Source organism: Leucoraja erinacea, chromosome 7 (genome assembly GCF_028641065.1).
Source record: "Leucoraja erinacea ecotype New England chromosome 7, Leri_hhj_1, whole genome shotgun sequence".
Lineage (NCBI taxonomy): Eukaryota > Metazoa > Chordata > Chondrichthyes > Rajiformes > Rajidae > Leucoraja > Leucoraja erinaceus.
The window spans coordinates 24738308-24757983 of record NC_073383.1 but is presented as its reverse complement, the minus strand read 5'-3'; the positions used below and the strand labels follow the sequence as shown (position 1 = coordinate 24757983).

The 19676-nt window shown below is 41.6% G+C and overlaps 1 protein-coding gene across 4 annotated transcripts in view; it reads right to left on the bottom strand.

The window, feature by feature from the left end:
- col28a2a (collagen, type XXVIII, alpha 2a) overlaps positions 1-19676 on the bottom strand; it is a 69652-nt gene that overhangs the window by 6480 nt on the left and 43496 nt on the right. For all 4 annotated transcript variants that reach the window (XM_055637983.1, XM_055637981.1, XM_055637984.1 and 1 more), the window contains exons 20-32: positions 19267-19335; positions 18151-18222; positions 16219-16287; positions 15791-15859; positions 13788-13856; positions 12503-12571; positions 11337-11405; positions 8903-8971; positions 8710-8778; positions 6088-6168; positions 3786-3821; positions 2194-2230; positions 1190-1747 (exon numbers count right to left, since the gene is read on the bottom strand). In XM_055637983.1, the coding sequence (XP_055493958.1) occupies positions 1190-1747; positions 2194-2230; positions 3786-3821; positions 6088-6168; positions 8710-8778; positions 8903-8971; positions 11337-11405; positions 12503-12571; positions 13788-13856; positions 15791-15859; positions 16219-16287; positions 18151-18222; positions 19267-19335 (1336 nt within the window). The remainder of the gene's footprint in view (positions 1-1189; positions 1748-2193; positions 2231-3785; positions 3822-6087; positions 6169-8709; positions 8779-8902; positions 8972-11336; positions 11406-12502; positions 12572-13787; positions 13857-15790; positions 15860-16218; positions 16288-18150; positions 18223-19266; positions 19336-19676) is intronic.

Below are 19676 nucleotides of genomic sequence, written 5' to 3'. Positions count from 1 at the left end.
GATTCTAACTACACTACGTGTAAACAAAATATTCATCGTGTCACTTAAAATTCCCTCTCCTTTCATTTTCCATCTCGAGTCCTTGGTCCATCTGATAATGGAAAATCCATTCTGTCCATGGCACTCATCATTTGATATACTTGCATGAAAATCTCTTCAGTTTTGCCTTCTGCAGGAAACAATCAAGCTTTTTTAATCTATCCTTGTAAATGTTGGCCCATGACCCAGAAACCATGCTGATATATCTTATCTAATGTCCTCATATGGAAACCAGAAATTAACATAATATTCCAATTGAAGCAGGACCTGTGTATTACAAAGGTTCAGCTTTTATCTTCAGTGTCTCTATTGATAAAACCCAGAATTGAGAATGTCGTATGAATTACTTTCTCAACCTGCCCTGCCACTTTCAATAAAACACAAAGTGCTGGAGGACCTCAGGGGGGTCAGGAGAGGAGAGGAGAGAATGGCAGGTAATGTTTAGGGTCGGGACTCTCCTTCATAACTGATTAGGGTCCTAACCTAAAATATTGGCAGTCCATTCTCTCTGCTGATGCTCCTTGACTCGCTGAATTCCTCCAGCACTGTTTTGCTCAAGACTCCAGCATCTGCAGTTCCTTGCGACCACTTTCATTGATTTGTGCTTTCTCCTTCATCCATTAAAACACCAACGTTTATTCTACATTCCCTCTCCCCATTAATCTAACAAAGTATATAACTTCACTTTTCTCCTAACCAAAATGGATATGCCACTTGTATACCCTTCCCATCCGACTGTATATATTGTACAGAAATTTATGTTCACAATAGTGCAAAGTTTTGATTATCTCCAAATTGTATATTCTTCAACCACTTATAGACAATAAACAATAGGTGCAGGAGTAGGCCATTCGGCCCTTCGATTATAGCCCTTCCACATAGATTAAAGAAAACAATGTGTGTGATTCACAAGGAATCTTCCAGGGTTTGCAAATGCATACTTGACCTGGCATATTGTTCTAATGTCACAGATACTAAAACTGCTCTACAGTTTGGCCATCGGTATGCAGCAATGAATGTTACTTTTTTAGCTATGCAGTAATTGTTGTATTTACTTGGTTTTATATTAAATGTGCAATTTTTGATTTCTTGTGCCTTCATAGTTGCGGAAAAAAACCGTAAGTGGTGATGCAACAGACAGGACACTAACCTGGAAGAGTATTGAAATCATCAATGAGGTACATGTGTTCAGTGTCAGGATCCGAGGCAATTAGGTTTAGTTCACGCAAGAATTCAGCCTGGGTTGGGTCAGTGGTATTTACTATGCCAATTGCAAACATCTCAATGTTTGCAGCATGAGCCTCGCGAACAGCAACATCCAATTTGACAGTGTCTCTTCTGTCTGCCTGCCCATCTGTTAAGACTATAGCAACTTTCTTCACGCCAGGTCGAGCCCCATAGAATGCTTCCTGAGTTGCTTTGCGGATAGCTGTTCCTGTGTAAGTGCCTTCTCCAATGTACAGCATTTTCCTAATTGCCTGCTTGACATCTTGCTGTGTCAAATATCGACTTAGACCAAACTCTAGTCGTACCTCCAAGCTGTAGAGAACAAGACCAATTCGAGTGGCATTCCTGCCAACTGTTACTTTGTCGACCAACGCAGTGACAAAATCTTTTATAATTTCAAAGTTATCTGGCCCCACACTTTCTGAACTATCAATCACAAAGACAAGTTCCATTGGTCTTTCTTTACATGTAATTCCACAGCCTGTTTTAAAAAAAGAATAATAGTGTAAATAAAATCCATTCATATTTAGTCAAACAAAAGTAGCACAACAAATTTCAATAGAAAATTAAAAAATGGTAAACTAGAATGAATAACTAGGGCAATACGTCTGGATGTAGCAAAATAATATTCTTAACAGAATATTTACTTTAACAAAAACCATCATTGGTAAAAGTAAAGCAGCAATTTGGACACGAGAGCTGACAATATATTGAGAAGAAGTTCTAAAAAATATTCTTACCCACAGAAAAATTAAAGGATAATTTTACATCCAAATATTCATATCTAGGGAAGTTAAACCTAGCATAAAATATTACATTTCTGTTTATTCTCCATGTAAGGATCATCTTTGTTCAATTGTTTCACCAACAATAATTATATTGGAAAGATACAATGATTGGTAGACTAGAAATTGACAGGTAACATACCACAGATCTCCTTTATCATTCTGATGATGTCCTCTCTCTGGTAATATTTTGAAAATGAAAAAAAAAAAGATTTGCATACTATTTTCCGCTGTCAGAAGTGAAGTTATATATATCAAGAATATAACTAGAAATTCAAGGGATTACTTTTAGACACTGTCTCTGTATTGACATTTGATACTCTTTCTGTCGAAGAGCAGATGGATAATTACAATAGATAAAGAGATTGACAGGGCTATGTTTGAATCATTTAAAAGAAAATTATGTTGAGAAAATGAAATTGAAAAATTACATAGCTGGAAAGCAGATTATTTTCTTTTTATAGAAATTGTAGATGGAGTATGCCATTCAGCTCCTCCTGCTCACACTGTCACTTATTTTTTACCCCAGTACCATTTTACTTTATCTCTTTATCCAAAAAAAATCTATTCATCTCTTTCTTGAATATATGCAGTGGTTGAGTCACTACATCTATCCTGGGAAGAGAATTCCATCGAATCTGTAATTCGTAGACAATGAAGCTTCTTCATATATCTATCATGAATGGTCTCCCCTTGGTTTGAGATGTGACCTCTGGTTCTAAACTTCCCAAGCATTAGAGATCAGTCCAGCATCCAACTGTTAAGCCTTGCAAGAATTTTGCACGTCAATTTGCTCACTCAAGATATACATTAAACGTCCCAATCCGAAACACCTACTATTTATGTTCTCCAGAGATGCTGCCTGACCCGCTGAGTTACTCTAACATTTTTGTCTTTTTCTGTATAGTCCCAGGCTGTTCAGCCTCTCCTCGTGTGACAAAAATGAATTCCTGGAATTGATCTGGAGAACCTTTGATGCATTCCCTCTATTGCAAGTATGCCCGTCCCTGGGTATGAAGATTAGACCTGTACATAGTATCCCAGATGTTGACTCACAAGGGTATAATTGAAGCCACACTTTTCTCCTCTTGTACTCAAATCCTCTTGCTATAAAATTCCAACACACTGTTGTCTTCCTCAATGTTTGCTGAATCATCACCATAACTTTCACCACCGATATACCCAGGCCATTCCGAATTGCAACACCTTTCAATCAGTCGCCTATTAAAAATACTTCAGGCTTCTATTTTTTTTCTGCCACATGGAACATATGGAACCTGGCACACACTCCAGCAATATAATTTGATGTTCATCCAAAGTGTATTTTCACTGTATGTGGCCAGTGCAATCTTTCATTTAGGAGCATTTCTCACATCAACCAAAGGAAGTGCCAACACCTTTCCTCAACAAATAAAAAGATGAAAAGGAAAGCCCATATTTATGGTGCATGTTTTTATTAATAGATGATTTTAATTAAAAAAAAAAAAAATTGGAAAGAAAATTGACATTTAAATATTAAGCCTCAACATTAATTTAAAAAGAACTGCCGAGGTCATAAGCAGTTAATATGTTGCTTCCCACGACCACACCCCCAACCAAACTGAAAACAATCAGTAAATCATTTATGCTCATGAGTTCTTGGTACTGGACACTAGGTTTTAAGTTTGCTGATATCAAATGTTTTTTGATAGATACATAATGAAAGAACAATACACAAAAATATCAGAGACTTACTGTTAAGCCAGGATCACCCTTTGCTCCAGGTCTTCCCTGATCAATTTTAAGTCAATATAAAAATGGACAGAATTAACACATCATGTTTCAACAAAATGGTAGTGCCATGAAGCATTTCACCACATTTGCTCCTTAATTATAATTGTAACATGTTACTGGAAATTATCATAATCATTTATCATGAAAATCATAAGTAACAGTGAGTGAAGGTTAATGCATGCATTGCACTCGGAATAAAAACATAATCAAAGGTTGGATTGCCTTATTACTAAGTGAGAGCACAGCCAACCACAACATGGTCGAGTTTTACAAGGTATAGGTGCCCAGAGAGAATGAGGCCCAGATAAGTTGGTAAGAATTGGGTGTCTATCTGCGATTGAAATCAAAATAATGTCTATGGAAGAGAGATCAGAGGTTTCTTGCTGCTTTTCAGACAAGAAGCCCAACTAGTCACAATGAAACCTTTAAACCAGGGGTCGGCAACCTTGTTCTGCATAGGGGCCAGGACGCATGTCTGCGAGCGGATGGTGGCCCACATCTACCACGTGTTCACATAGATCCCACCCTGGATGGCAGGCAGCAAATCAAGTGTTCACATAGATCCCGCCCCTTCGAGGACGCCACCCAGAGCACTAGCCCCTATTTACGGGCGTTCCCGAACATGGCGTACCTACAGACCATTGCCTTTGCTCTGTCCTGAAGGCGGTGGCTCAAATACTCGTCCCCGACCTATTGATAACCCTGATCTCGACAGTGAAGCCCAGACACAGAAGGTGTGTAGTTGTGCCGGCGCCTTTGCGCAGGATGTGGTACAGCCAGAGCTCGCGCGCTCGGTCCCGCTCGGGCGCTTGGCGGCTCAGCAATTGTTGCCGCCAGCGCAGGCCTCCTTGCGTTACTGTGCCTGGGAGCCTCGGGCCCAGGAGGTACCGGAGATGAAGGAAGTCTGCGGGCCGGATGACTACGGAAAAAAAATACGCCTGCGGGCCGGATGATTTCGGGTTACGGGCCGCATTTGGCCTGGGGGCCGTAGGTTGCAGACCCCTGCCTTAAACAATGAAATTATTTTATGTCGCCTAGCAGAGAGTGAGCTTTAACATTTGTGAACATTGCATAGGAAACTTTGGTGGCTAAGAAAGATTTTTAAAAATGTCATGTCCATGCTTAGAAGAAACACAAAGCTGACTACCCTCGAGTTACATTACAGGAATTGAATACCATGGAGGAAGATTAACATAAGATCAGAAGTAGATAAAGGAACACAGTTTGCAAGGACCCAAACACAATGTTAGAAAATTGACACAAGATCAGAGGCAAGGAGTGGAATAAAGAAATCTCTTTAAATGTTATGCAATATGACTTATTTCCTTCCTATCATTTGTTGTCTTATATACCACCAGGGGGTGCTACACAATGGCTGCCTCGCCAACGGTCTGTCTTCGTCTTTTCCTTCTTTGTGTTTTTAGTTTGTTGTAAAATGCATGTTTTAGTTTATCTTTAGTTTTGTATTATGCGGGGGGTGGTGGGGGAAACTTTTCTTATCTCTTTCCTTGACTGAGATGTGACATTTTCTGTGTCGTATCTCCGTCTGCACTGCGGCCTAACATCGTGGAGTTGGCAGCCTCTTGTCTGAGACTTGTAGAGCTCCAAAACCGTGGAGCCTGTGAACTTAACATCTCGGAGCGGGCAATCCCTTTGCCAGGGAACGGTCTTTGGTGCTCCAACCTGCGGGAGCTGCGGACTTTAACATCGTGGAGCACGCAGTCTCTGGTGAGAGACCGATTTTGGGAACTCCAAGCCGCAGGATTTCAACCTCCCTGATGCGGGAGCTTAGACCACTCCAACGAGGGAGCTCAATCACCAGCTGCGGATGGTTCGACTCCCCCACCGCAGGAGAAAAGGAGAAAAGAAGACTTTACTGCCTTCCATCACAGTGAGGAACGTGGAGGAGCCGCTGTGGTGGATGTTTATGTAACTTTTTATGTAGTTGTGTGTCTTGTTTGTTTTGACTGTATGGCAAACCAAATTCCTCGTATGTTGCAAAGCACACTTGGTTAATAAATTACAATTATGATTATTGTTTTGACTTTACATTGGGTACTTCGGTTCAATATACATGTTGTGGTCTGCACTGCAATATATTATTACATGTGATTTAAGAATCTTTTCAACAATCTTGAGGTGGTGACTTACAAGGGCGAACAGAGATGAGATAATCAAATATATATTTTATTATTTAAAATCAAATGGTGTGCTATTTTCAGTGAAATATTAATGAAATAATAAAAATACCATTTTCACTTACAGTTGCCCCAGCAGAACCAGCATCACCCAAATCTCCGTTACGTCCCTTCTGACCTCGTTCACCTGTCACGCCACGGTCACCCTGTAGCATAAAGCAAAATGTGATGCTGATTTTGAAACGGTCTGCTTATATTCTCCATTTTTACACAAAGTATATATGATAAACTTAACTGCATTTACAATTGTATTTGACTATACTTTCCAGCTACATCTAACATTAAAATGTTGCTAGAAGTTTCTTTCTCGTGTCAGGTGTCTGATGTAAAACAAACAGCTGCTTTAATACAAGCCAATTCCACTGGCATGCTTGTACAATTATTTAGCAGATAGTTGGCAACTGCTCTGCTCCTAACAATGTGAACCTACAGAATGGTGAATGCATTTTGTATCATGCATTCCATTTTTACAATGCTTTGCATCAGGAAGGCTGGAAATATCATTTAAGATGCCTGCCTGCTGCTCCCCCTCTCCCCCCCCCCCCCCCCCCCCCACTCTTTGCCGTACCCTTTTCTCTCTTCTGGGACAAGATATAGATTCCCTGAATACCCTGATGTCTAAACTTAAGAATCAATTCTCAGATTCATAGTCATACAGCATTGGAACAGGCCCATCGGTCCAACTTGCCCCTGCCAACCAACATGCCCCTAGTCCCACCTGCCTGCGATTAGCCCATATCCCTCTAAACCTTTCCTATTCATGTACTGTCTAAATGTTTCTGAAATTTTGTGGTAGTACCTGCCTCAACTACCTCCTCTGGCAGCTCGTTCCATATACCTACCACCCTTAGTGTAAAAAAGTTGCTCCTCAGGTTCCTATCAAATCTTTCCCCCCTCACCTTAAGATTCCTGAAGATTTCTTATTCATATCATCAGGTCATATTTACCACAAAAAAATATTAATGTTTCTCATTTTAAAAGCCAGCAGGATATTAATCTTCAGTTCTGAGCAACTTGCATATCCAGACAACTTAGAATAGAATAGAATAGAATGCCTTTTATTGTCATTCAAACAGCTTGGTTTGAACGAAATTGCATTTCTACTGTCTTAACATTACAAAAAAACCCAAGACCTGCACTTAACACAATTTACACAAACATCCATCACAGTGAATCTCCAACATCTCCTCAGTATGATGGAAGGCAAAAGTCTTATCTCTTCCCTTTGTTCTTCTCCCGCGGTCCAGCATTCCAACTGCAACATCAAGGCGAACTGGGGCTCCCGATGTTAAAGCCCCCGGCGGGTGATGGCAAGTCCCGCGGCCGTTTCAGCTGCGCCGGGCGATGTTGGGCCTCTCTCCGAGTCATTTAAACCTCGCGATTCCGGCAGGAGAAGTTGCTGTTGTGGGAGCTCCGAAAAGCGGTCTCCAACCAGGGACCTGCGAGCTCCCGATGTTCCTTTCCACCGGGCCTGTGGCCGGAGCCTCCGAAGCTCCGAAGTCGGGTCGCAGCCGCGCGCCACCACAGCTCTTCCCGTTCCGAAGTCGGCCAGCTCCGCGATGGCAGGTCCTCGGGTTCCGCGAATGGAGCCCTCAGGTTGGTTCCGGCCGGAGGCCGCCACCGACTCCACGATGTTAGGCCCAACGACATTGGAGACCCGACAGGGAAAAAGTCAGGTCCCCGTACAGGGAAGAGAATTAAACGGTTTCCCCCACCCTCCACATTTACACAGCTAAAAAATAAATAAACACTAGAATCAAAAACATACATTTAACGAGACAAAAATAAAAAAGACAGATGGACTGCAGTTGAGCCGCTGCTGTTAGGAGCCGCCACACTCCAGAGATCTGAATGAAACAACTTAAGATCTCAAAGGACCAGAGCACTATCTGGACAATCTATACAGTACTATAGAAACTAGGTGAGGAATTCACTAGGGTTCACCACTTCTGCTTTCCAGTGCCCTTTCTCAGCTTTGCAGTGTGCTTCTGCAGTTCCTGGCATTAGGTTGCATCAATTTTATTCATAATAGTGCGAGGTCACCCTTCCATCCTGCCAACAAACATATTGAACTTGCAGTTGAAGGATTCCGACTTAACTGACCAAGTACCAAGCTAACCATCAAGTACTGGGCAATTGACAGGACACAAAGTGCTGGAATAACTCAACGTGCCAGGCAGCATCAGTGGGGAACATGGATCGGAGACATTTTGGGTCTGACTTGCAGAGTTACTCAGCACTGCGTGTCTTTTTGTGTATACCAGCATCTGCAGTTCCTTGTTTCTGCACAGAGTAGTTGATGGTTGGCATAGAAGGGTAGGCTGAAAGTTCAGTCTCTGAGCTATATGACTCTTTAAGCTATTGGCAGCTTCACTTTCTGTGACAAGTCTCCAGCCTTCCAGTTCTTTCTGTGCTCTGATTCATGCATGGGCTGAGAGAGGGGGGGCTGCAGTCTTAAGGATCTCGACCTGTAATGTTACTTATTCATGTAACGTTCTCCAGAGATGCTCAAGCTCATTATGTCTTTTCTTGTGCTGTAGTAATGTTAGCCATGCATTAATTTGCCCTTTGGCATAGTTCAATTGCCACTGCAGTGATGGAAGGGCAAAGTTTCAGTTGCCAGTAGGTCGGATACAGTTTTGGTCTATTGGACAAAACAAACACAAAGCCATGAATTGGCCACTTACTTTGGGTCCCAAAAGCCCTTCTCCCGGTGGTCCACGAGGTCCCACCAATCCTTGAAAACCTTGATCTCCCTATTGGACAAGTAGTTTCACTTTAGTATTCAACATTAATAAATCTCTAACTTTATCTTTTAAATTATTAGTTAATTGGAAAGTTATAACACATTTAGATTGGTTTACATTTAATTGTACTTACCTTGGGTCCTTGAATGCCTTCTCCTGGTGGACCTTGTGGCCCAGGAGGTCCTAGTCTCCCTGCTATTCCCTAAAATGGAACAGAAGAGTCAACTGAATCTAATTCACATAAAAGGAGGGCAGTGTTTAAATTATATTTTTCCGGAAAATGGACACATTCAGGATTTGTAATTATCCCAGCTTAATTTAAAGCCGCTATGCAGTTAATTATGCACATTGCAGTATCAATTCTGCACTAACTATGCTGTTCAAAACACCAAGTGCCAGATAAACTCTAGGGATCAGGCAGCATCTATGGAGGAAATGGACAGGCGAGGTTTCAGATGAGGACCCTTCTTCAGACTGACCCAAAAGGTTCCCTGTCCATTCCCTCCACAGATGTTGCCTGACCCACTGAGTACCTCAGGCACTTTGTGTTTTGCTCAAGATTCACCCATTTGCAATTCCTTGCACCTCTAACACTGTTCATTGTTTGAAGTTGAGCAAAGAGAATAATGGGATATCACTATCACAAGTTAAGATCAGTTTGCTTTGCTCTAAAGTAGTCGTCATTTCATCAAAGGTAGATGCAATTTGACTGAAGCAGATATTAGTAGGCATTACAGAAATGAAAATGACCTGGGAAATATGGTGCAACAAACTTCAACATCTGTGGATGTTGACTAGGAAGCCAAGAAGGATGTCAGGTACATGTTTGAGTAACTAAAGGTAGACTACCCATGAGTTAAATGACAGTACAGCCCTAAGGATCTAAACACAGTGTTAGAGGAATTTCAATGACATCACATGAACGGTTAATGTCAGAAAATGGAAAGGCCATTAATTACCAATTGCATGACCAATCCCCAACACACCTTAACCCATTATGCCCTAATTTCTCACTTTCTAGCATTCTTCATTGATCAGAATTAACATTCAAATTCTTCACTGCACCGTCATACACTTAGCATTGACTTTAGAGTTACAGCACGTTGATAGGCCCTTTGCCCCATCAAGTCTGCACTGAATGGTGTACACTAGCACTACCCTACACAGCACTGACATCTTATAATTTTTCCCAAAGCCAATTAATCTCGAAACCTGTACATCTTTGGAGTACTGGAGGAAACCGGAGCACCCAGAGAGAAAACCCACATGGTCACAGGAGAACGTCATAAAGAACCTCGTACAGACAGCACCGATAGTCAGGATTAAACCCAGGTCTCTGGCGCTGGAAGGCAACAACTCTACCGCTGCGCCACTGTACTGCCCAATACGATCTTGACAATCAAAATTCAAAACTGTCTCGCGAAAAGAGACAGCAAATAAGAAATCCCAAGCCAGTTGGCCTAACATTTGCTACTTTCTAATTTAATAAAACCCCCAATGCCTCAGAATCTAGAGGAATTTTGGAAATTAAAATCAATGCATAAAATATCTAAGGTAGACACAAAATGCTGACTTTGTCCAGTAACCACTTTCCAGCGGCTGCTACCCATCTTTAATAACTGACTCTAGCATTTCCCCAGCCGATGTTAGACTAACTGGAGTAAAAGGAATGGATGACGTTTCGGAACTACTCCTGATCGAGAAAGATTATTACCATCCACTTTCTGGAGCTACTTCCTTAAGTACTGGGATATCAGGGTGGGGATTTATCGGCAAACAAGAGACCCAGACCACTTAGTCCTTTGACCCGCGTTCCCCTGCTATTTCCGGCAAATTATTTATGTCTTCGTTAGTGAAGACGGAACCAAAGTAGTTATTCAATTGGTCCGCCATATCCTTGCTCCCCATGATCAACTGGACTGCAAGAACATTTGTTTTAAGGGGAAATCGGGGATGGAGGGTAGAGAGAGGAATGTAGTCGGAAGCAGGGAGAACTTGTAGAGCTATTTGAAGTTAGAGAAGTCAATGTTTATACTGCTGGGGTGTAAGCTACCCAAGCGAAATATGAGGTGCTGTTCCTCCAATTTGCGCTGGGCCTCATTCTGACAATGGAGGAGGCCCAAGACAGAAAGGTCAGTGTGGGAATGGGAGGGGGAGTTAAAGTGCTGAGCAACCGGGAGATCAGGTAGGTTAAGGCGGACTGCAGTGTTCAGCAAAACGATCGCCGAGACTGTGCTTGATCTCGCCGATGTACTGAAGTTGACGCCTGGAACAGCGGATACAGTAGATGAGGTTGGAGGAGGTGCAAGTGGACCTCTGCCTCACCTGAAAAGACTGTCGAGGTCCTTGGATGGAATCAGGAGGGAGGTAAAGGGACAGGCGGTTGCAGGCGAAAGTACCTGGGGAGGGGATGGTTTGGGTGGGAAGGGACGAGTTGACCAGGGAGTTGCGGAGGGAACGGTCTCTGCAGTCATTTGACCTGCCACACCCATCTCAAAGCCAAAGTTAAAAGCCCAGAGAATTTAATAATTAAACTGAGATTGGAATCCAAATGCAACTTGTGGTACCTTCTGACCTTGAAGTCCTTCTCCTGGAGGTCCAGCCACACCACTTGGTCCTCTGAATCCTGGATCTCCCTAAAACACAATAATTATCAGTGAGAATTTCTATCACCCATGACCTGCAACTTCCCTGGTTGAGTTTAGGTTAAAATTCAGAAGGCAGTAGGATGTGATAGGGGTAGTACATTTCTAATGTTCCTGTCTGACTTTGAAGGCCTCTTCATCGAGAGGGATGAGCATGTTTTAAAAGTGACCAGCTAGTAGAAATGGTGAAATTGGGTATTTTAAACTATACCACACCTTCCCTATAGTCTTTCACCTACATCTGCCTGCCTTGGGGAGAGTAAAATAAAGATGCCTAGTAAACTTTGAGATATTAGTCCCAGAAAAATATCCAACATGGGATATACAAAGGAATATACATTAATATATTAATTCCACTCTCAGTGACATTACAGCACAACGCGTCTCGGGAGGGAAGGTGTGCAACATATGGAACAAAAACCGAGTCCACGCCAACCATCAATCACCCATTCACACTAGTTCCATGTTATCCCACCTTCCCGCTCCACACACACTAGGGGCAATTTACAGAGGTCAATTAACCTACAAGCCCGCCCACTTTTGGGATGTGTGATGCAACTCTAGCACCCAGACAAAACCCACACAATCACAGGGAGAACATGCATGCACAGACAACACCTGAGGTTTGGATTGAACCCGGGTCTCTGGCACTGTGAGGCGGCAGCTCTACCAGCTGTTCCATTGAGCTGACAATTTTGTTTCAATTTACTTTTATTTATTTTAATTAAATACATTTTGAAAAATCACATAGCCTTAAGCCAAAATAGACGATTAGAAAATTTAACTGGGCGAATAACAGTTTAAAAAAAAAAAATCACATTGAGGACTATCCTTATGTTTATTTATCCTTAATTGCCCTTGAAAAATGGTGGGGATCTTCTTGGACTGCAACCTACCCAGAAAATATACATCCACTGTTGTTAGGTAGGAAATGAAACACAATGGTGATGATGGAGCAACAAAATATTTTCCTGCGAGTGAAATGGAGGAGATTATGCAGGTTCTTATGATATACAATTTAAAAAAATTGTACAATTTGTTAGTGTTTTGATAAAATGAAGCTACTTCCAGTGAATATAAATATATACCTTTGGTCCTGGGAATCCAATTCCCACAGGTCCCTGATCACCCAGAGGTCCTGGAATGCCTGGTAAACCCTTTTAATTAGAAAATAATATTTACATTTACATCATCAATATTCAAAAATGTTCACTGAGAAATGACAACTGCACCACATAAAAATAGTTTAATGAATTTGATAAATGAAAATCTGGAGTAGATTTTACAAAAATTGACTCTTGTTAAGCATTATTTACTATTGAATGAAATTGGTATTACTGTTTTTGAGGCAGTGTTTAAAGGTGATTTACTTGCACCTCAAGTTTAAGAATCTTGGAATAATTCCATACATTTTTAGTTTAATTCTAAAAAAAGCATTTAGATTATTGCAGTAAATCTCAGTCATCCTTCATGTGCCAGAACTGACAGGTACTAACTAATGGAACATCCCATTAATCCAGAGTTGTTTCAGAGCACCCTTCCTTTGACCCTCCTGGTAAATTATCAGTTATGTAGAGCATGTCAGATTGCAATTTGCCAGGTAATCAAAGCTTTTACTCATTGTGCATATATTCTGTTGCAAGACTGCCATAATATTGAAAAAAAGAAAATTGGTAAAGACATATACAGGTCCGACATCTCCTTTAATCTGGACGAAATTACGAGAGCGCACTTGAAATCCCCCCTGGAAGTTCCCCAAATATGTGACGCTTAAGTCAGTTGAGGCGGCCGATTTTGACCTAATTGGGACTTCCGCAGTCGATCGGCGGGTCGAATTTTCCCCCTGCGGCCTGGGCTTTGGAACTCCGGCTCGGCCCGTTTGGAGTCGGTTCCCATTGCCGAACTCTGAGGCTGATTTTGCGGGCTGGTATCTCGGCCCCTTGTGGCCGAGGCGGACCTTCCCGGTATCATTGGATTTCTCTCGGAGGCCCCCGTCGGACAGCAGGAAAGAGGCTCCACCGGACCACAGGTTGTCGCCAATCTAACCCCTCACTGGGACTTCTGAAGGCAACTCGTTAACTCTGCGCCCAGGCTGCCCATGCAAGATAAGCAAGTTTTGCTGTAAAATTAATTTAGATTTAACATTTGTTTTATTTAAGTTTCTTGCAGTCCATAGTTCTTTGGAGACACGGGAGTGGTATAATTAGTGGGTCAGAGATGTATTGTTGTATCATTATTACGTGACCTCTGGTTATCTGGCAAAACAGATAATACGGCAAGGCCTTGGAACCAAGGATGCTAGAAAATCAATGATGGACCTGTAAAAATCAAATGTAGTTTTACAATCTTTAGTGTCAATTCACAAATACTTACAGGGGGACCTGGAAAACCATCTCCTTTTGATCCAATTGGACCAGATGGTCCTGGATGACCACGATCACCCTAACAATGAACATCACACATAGAGAAAAGTTATTTACTATTGTAGATTATAAATGATTTCTTACACTAGATTGCAAATTAAAACCTAATTTATTATCACAAGCGAATGGCTTTTTATAAAGAAAGTCTGAAGAAGGGTCCCAACCCGAAATATCACCTATCTATGTTCTTGAGTTGCTGCCTGACCTGCTGAGTCACCCCGATATTTTGTGGCTTTCTTTGGCAAGCCAGCATCTGCAGTTCCTTGATATTTATGAGCTTTTCATAATCCTGGTTTAAAATGAAAATTGGAGATTGCTCTTTCTCTCTGTGGCTGCATGGTTTCCTTTGGGTGCTCTGGTTTGCTCTCTCATCCCATAGACATACAAATTAGCAAGTTTATTGGACACTGCAAATCGCCCTTCATGTATAGGTGAGTGCTAGAACCATGGGATGTTGCAGGAGTTATGGAGTCATACCCTTTTGGATGAATGTAATCATTCGGCCCAACTTGCTCACACCAACCAACACGTCCCCTCGACATTAGTCCCACCTGCCTGTGTTTGACCCATATCCCTCTAAACCTGTCCTATCCACATACCAAGTTGATGGGAATGTGGGAAGAATAAAGTTGGAATAATGTAAACTGGTGCATGATGGTCGATGAGAAATCAGTGAGCCACAGGATTTGTTTCCATGCTTCACGATTGTAAAATTAAAAGTAGAATAAAAAGACCCCATAAATTATTCACTTTAAAGGCCTTTCTTGTCTGGTATGGAATCACCTAGTTTCTGTAAGAAATAGGGATGGTAAAAAACAGAAATAAAATCGACAGTTTTGCTGTGTAAGATTGTGACTACCTCCACAGAAATTGTGCCAAACATCATGACTCTCACAATCTTACGGCAGCATGGTGGCGCAGTGATAGAGTTGTTGCCTTACAGCGTCAAAGACCCAGGTTCAATCCTGATTATGGGAGGTGTCTGTACGGAGTTTGTATGTTCTCCCTGTGACTTACGTGGGTTTTCTCCGGGATCTCCGGTTTCCTCCCACACTCAAATGACGTACAGGTTTGTAGATGAATTGGCTTGGTATAATTGTAAATTGTCCCTAGTGTGTATAGGATAGTGTATGTGTGTGGGGATCGCTGGTCAGCGCAGACTTGGTGAGCCGAAGGGCCCGTTTCTGTGCTGCATCTCTAAACTAAACTATAACATTTAACCTATAATATTTCCTCTCACAACCTATAATATTCTGCACTGACCAGCTTCTTTTCAAAGGTAAAATGTCCATGAATTGTATGCCCATTAAATAAGAAATTCAATGGTGCTACACCTATTTACAAAACCATTATGAGCCAAATAAGCTCTTTCTGCTATACTGCTACAGGAGGCCAGAAAAAAGTGTCATCTTCTTTTTACAAAATAAATATGTAGCTGCACGGGGATTCCCTTCGTAATTCTCTGTGACTTGCAGGAAAAAAATGATCTAGATTCAAGAAAAACAGTAATTGGTAACAAAACACAGAGAATGCATAAGAAATCTGCATTTAAAGTTGGGAACTGCATCAAGTTGTTTCCAGGCTACATGCAATACTGAACAACATTGCCAGTCTCTGAAAGGTTCATCCCCTTTGAGTACGTTAATGCACTACAAGAAAGGGAATCTGCCACCCCCCCAGTCTGGCCTGTCCGACTCTAGTCTCTTAATGGTGGTTGAAAACTTCAATGTCCTCTGAAATGTTCCGTCACGTTACTCATTTCAATAGAGATTAACAGTTAAAGCTGTCCGAAACAGTGACGTCAGCCTCTCTTGACCATATATATGACATGCACTGATGAAACTCTTGAAATCTCATTGAACTCCACCACTTTTGGCACTTTTACTTTGAAAAACAGAATATAATTAAGTTCTTATTTGTAACAATACTCTTAAAAATGTAGTTCTCTCTTACCTTAGGGCCAGGGATTCCAATTCCAGTTTCTCCTACCAGACCAACAAGACCAGGGGGACCTGGATCACCCTATGCAAAACATTCATCAATAAAAATTAGTATTAATCCAAAGATTACGTTTCATTCTTCTACCCGGCTGCAAGATGAAGAAACAAGGCAGAGACTCAACCAGGAATTTTCAAACAGATCCGTTGAAACAGGCAGGAAGCATGAAAGACAGTTCACCCTTTAATGTATGTTTTGAAGAGAATAAATCAATCTAAATCTTTCATCTAATTCTATGTGGCCAATAAATGTTTTTGATTGACATGGATAAATAGCTGGAAGAGTTTTTTTTCCTCATCTGCACAAATTCAGTTTAATTGGCTGCAATTCACTTCCACCAAAAGAGTACGTTTTAATAGTCCACTAAAACACACAGCCTGTACCTTTAATCCCATAATACCACGTCCTGGAAGGCCTGGCATCCCTAGGCGCCCTGCAGCACCTGGTTCACCCTATGAATACAAATCAAAACAAAACAAAACAGATTATCAATGATTTGATGTTAAGATGATGATGATGAGCAATATTCTTAACTTGCAGCCCATTCAAATTTTGATTCATTTCCTTCCATAAAAGTGGGTTAAGTTCAAATATGATTTGATATGCAGTCAGATCAGATTGTTGCTTTGGCTGCAAGTTTACTTGTTGACAACCCCCACTGTACAACAGCCTCACCAGCTGCAGTCATTCAGAGAGAGTCACAGCGATGTAGCATTAAAGCAGGCCTTTTGGCCCATCAAATCCACACCAACCATCAACCACTCATTTACACCAGCCTGTACTTTCTCCTCAATGTTCACCTGCTCATGTAAGAAGTGTTGATTTGACAACATCTTTCAGTGTCATCATATTGATGATGTTTGCTCTCTTTTGTTGATTTTTCAGCATTAGCACGATTTGTACATTTAAATTTAAACATTAGTTAAAAGCATGATCACAACATGTTTCCAATGTGCCATCTATTCATATTTTCACAATTGTGGAATTGATGACAACCTTTATAAACAGAAGATAGTGGTGGAATCAAATGGTGCATTCCTGAAACACACTGCGAGGGATGGTGGATGAAGCTGATATGATACAAGAGGCTTTCAGGTAGGCACATGGATATGCAGGGATCTGGATCAAGTGCAGGCAGATGAGAATAGTTTATCTTAGCATCATGTTCGGTACAAACTCGTGGGTCGCAGGGCCTGTTCCTGTGCTATGCTGATCTATGTTCTATCTGTTCTGCCTCCTCTGGCTACTTGTGATGTCACTTGAACAAAAAACTATCTCGCATGATGACAGAGAATATTCAAGATCATTTTAACTAAAGAGGTGTACCTTTTTGGTATTATTTAAATAGCTCAACACACTTTTGCTGGGTGTCCAAGGTATCTATCTTTCTTCAACTTCAACATATTATTTATCATCCACGCCACTTCTGTTGTTGAAATGCCGTTGGCTCCTACTCCTTTCTGAACCAAGACCCCAACAACAAACCAACGTTTATTCTCCAAGAGCATACCACCACTTTTACTTCCAAATAGTTTGCCCAAATAGCACCACTGTGCATAATTCTTTCCACTACTGACCCCCTGCAACCTATCCCCAACACCATCCCTTCAAGGTCCTCTACAACTACAATCTGAAAAAGTTATCTCCCTAAATCTCTATTACCTAAAAATGGCAGCAGATTCTAGAGGAGTGGTCTGTGCTGCTGCAGATTACAGGCTTCTTCTTGCGCACAGTATAATAGTAGACATCCATCAATGGACCAAACCTAGAACTTCCATAGGTCAAACTCATCCTAGGTGACATTGTTATGTTAGACTGTCCAATACATTGGCCTCAGTTACCAACACAAATGCAAACCCACCAATACAATAGATGTAAAATCCTCATTTTGTCTTCAAGTCTTTCAATTGTCTAGTTTAACATTCCCCTCATCTATGCTTCATTCCTCTGCTTTCTGTGCATCAACCTTTGTCCCGCTATTAAATGCAAAGCGTCGACTATACTTTTTGTATCCTCCTCCTTAAACACTTCAACCATATTACTTCTCTGGATTTTAAATTTATTTTCATTCAAGCTGTCCTAGACATTTTTTAAGTCAGTATCTGGTTTCTCATTTGCTCCCAGCATCTAAAGTGCATGGGGACATTTGTTACAGTAAGAGGAATATACAATATGGAAAATTACCTTAAACTTCCCAAAATAAAAATATGTACATATGTACGTATGAGCAAACAATATAAAATGTATATAAGGCAGAACTAGATAAAATAAAAAACTTCCAATATGTACTGCAACTAGTGTAGATGGTAACTTACCTTTGGTCCCGATGGCCCTGTTATTCCAGGCGGACCAACCAAACCTCGCAGTCCAGTCTGGCCTACATCTCCCTGTAGGAAATTAAGGGACAAATATGGTAAGGAAAGAGTAGTAGCTTTGTGGTTTTGCATTTCTAGACTGTGGATAAATGTTTATGGGCCTGTCCCACTTAGGCGATTTTTCAGGCGACTCCCGGTGACTGTCAAGTTCCCGGCAGTCGCCTGAAAAACCGGCAACTGGAACAGCGACCGTCAGAGTGGAACACACGCAAGTACATTGCTTCTTTCACCGCCCCGTTATGCAGGCAGGGGACAGGGCAAGCGGGGGGAGCACTGTCTGAATGACATTCACACGGTGCAAAGCCAAGGTGATACAGACACACACCACGATGAACAGGAAGGTTTTTTGCTGTAATTAAGAAGCTAAAAAGCACAGTCCTATAAAGTCCTTTAAAAGAGGGGAGAGAGGGAGAAGGGGAAGAGAGGGGGGGAGAAAGTGGGAAGAAGGAGTGGAGACAACTTTTAAGATGCCAGAGATACACGGCTGTGAAGCTCGGCAGACATTAACATTACCGGTCTGAAAACTACTACTTATGTTTTTTTTTTCCCCAATGAGCCAATGAAATTCACTGGTCAGCACCAGCTACAACCTACGAGAACCTTCAACCTCCTGGCAACCTACTAGCACCTCCTGGTGACCCACCTACTGCACGAGAATTCTCGCTACTCTCCATGGCAGCTTTATACTCGTCACCGCTAATTTTTCATGTTGTAAAATTCACGGCGACCCTAATGAGGCCACGACTAGTTCCCAGAATGGGGGAACTCCTCCCAACCATGAAAGCGACTCCCCGGCAACCAACCGCGAACATGTGGCGACTGCATAGTCTCCTGCAGTCGTCTAAAAAGTCCCTAAGTGGGACAGGCCCATTACCTTTGCCATCTAATGGTAATTCAGTAGAACAATGTCCAATGCACAATGTTCCTTCAAAATGGAGTGGAAGCAAACAGGTGGATGATCTGCTTGACAGATGACAAGGTGGTGAAAAGGCACACATTTCCCCAGATCTCAGAATAAAGGACCAGTTCCACATGTTTCAGAGGAAGAGAGTTTACCTTCTCTCCTTGAATTCCTATGCCTGGGGCTCCTTCAGCCCCTCGAGATCCTGGCAATCCTGCTTCTCCCTATGATGATCATTAAAGAAAAACTGTGATTTGTAATAATTCTAGGAGCATTTAATTTAGCAACAGTGTTATAAGTTGTTCAAGCACCATTTGGAAGGAACCTAAACATTGGAAGCAATAATTGGGGTCACTTTATCATGCCAAATACATAAATGTAAGGTTATAACACTGGAGTTATTGATGTGTTGGAATATTTTTATACTGAATAAGTAAATTAATATTTTCATGTGTAATATTGAAAGCTATCAATTTTCACCAAGTGTGCTGACTCATTTGTATCAGAGGTCGTAATGAAATCAAGTTATTATTTTACCCCAACTCTTTTCCCACCAGTGTATATT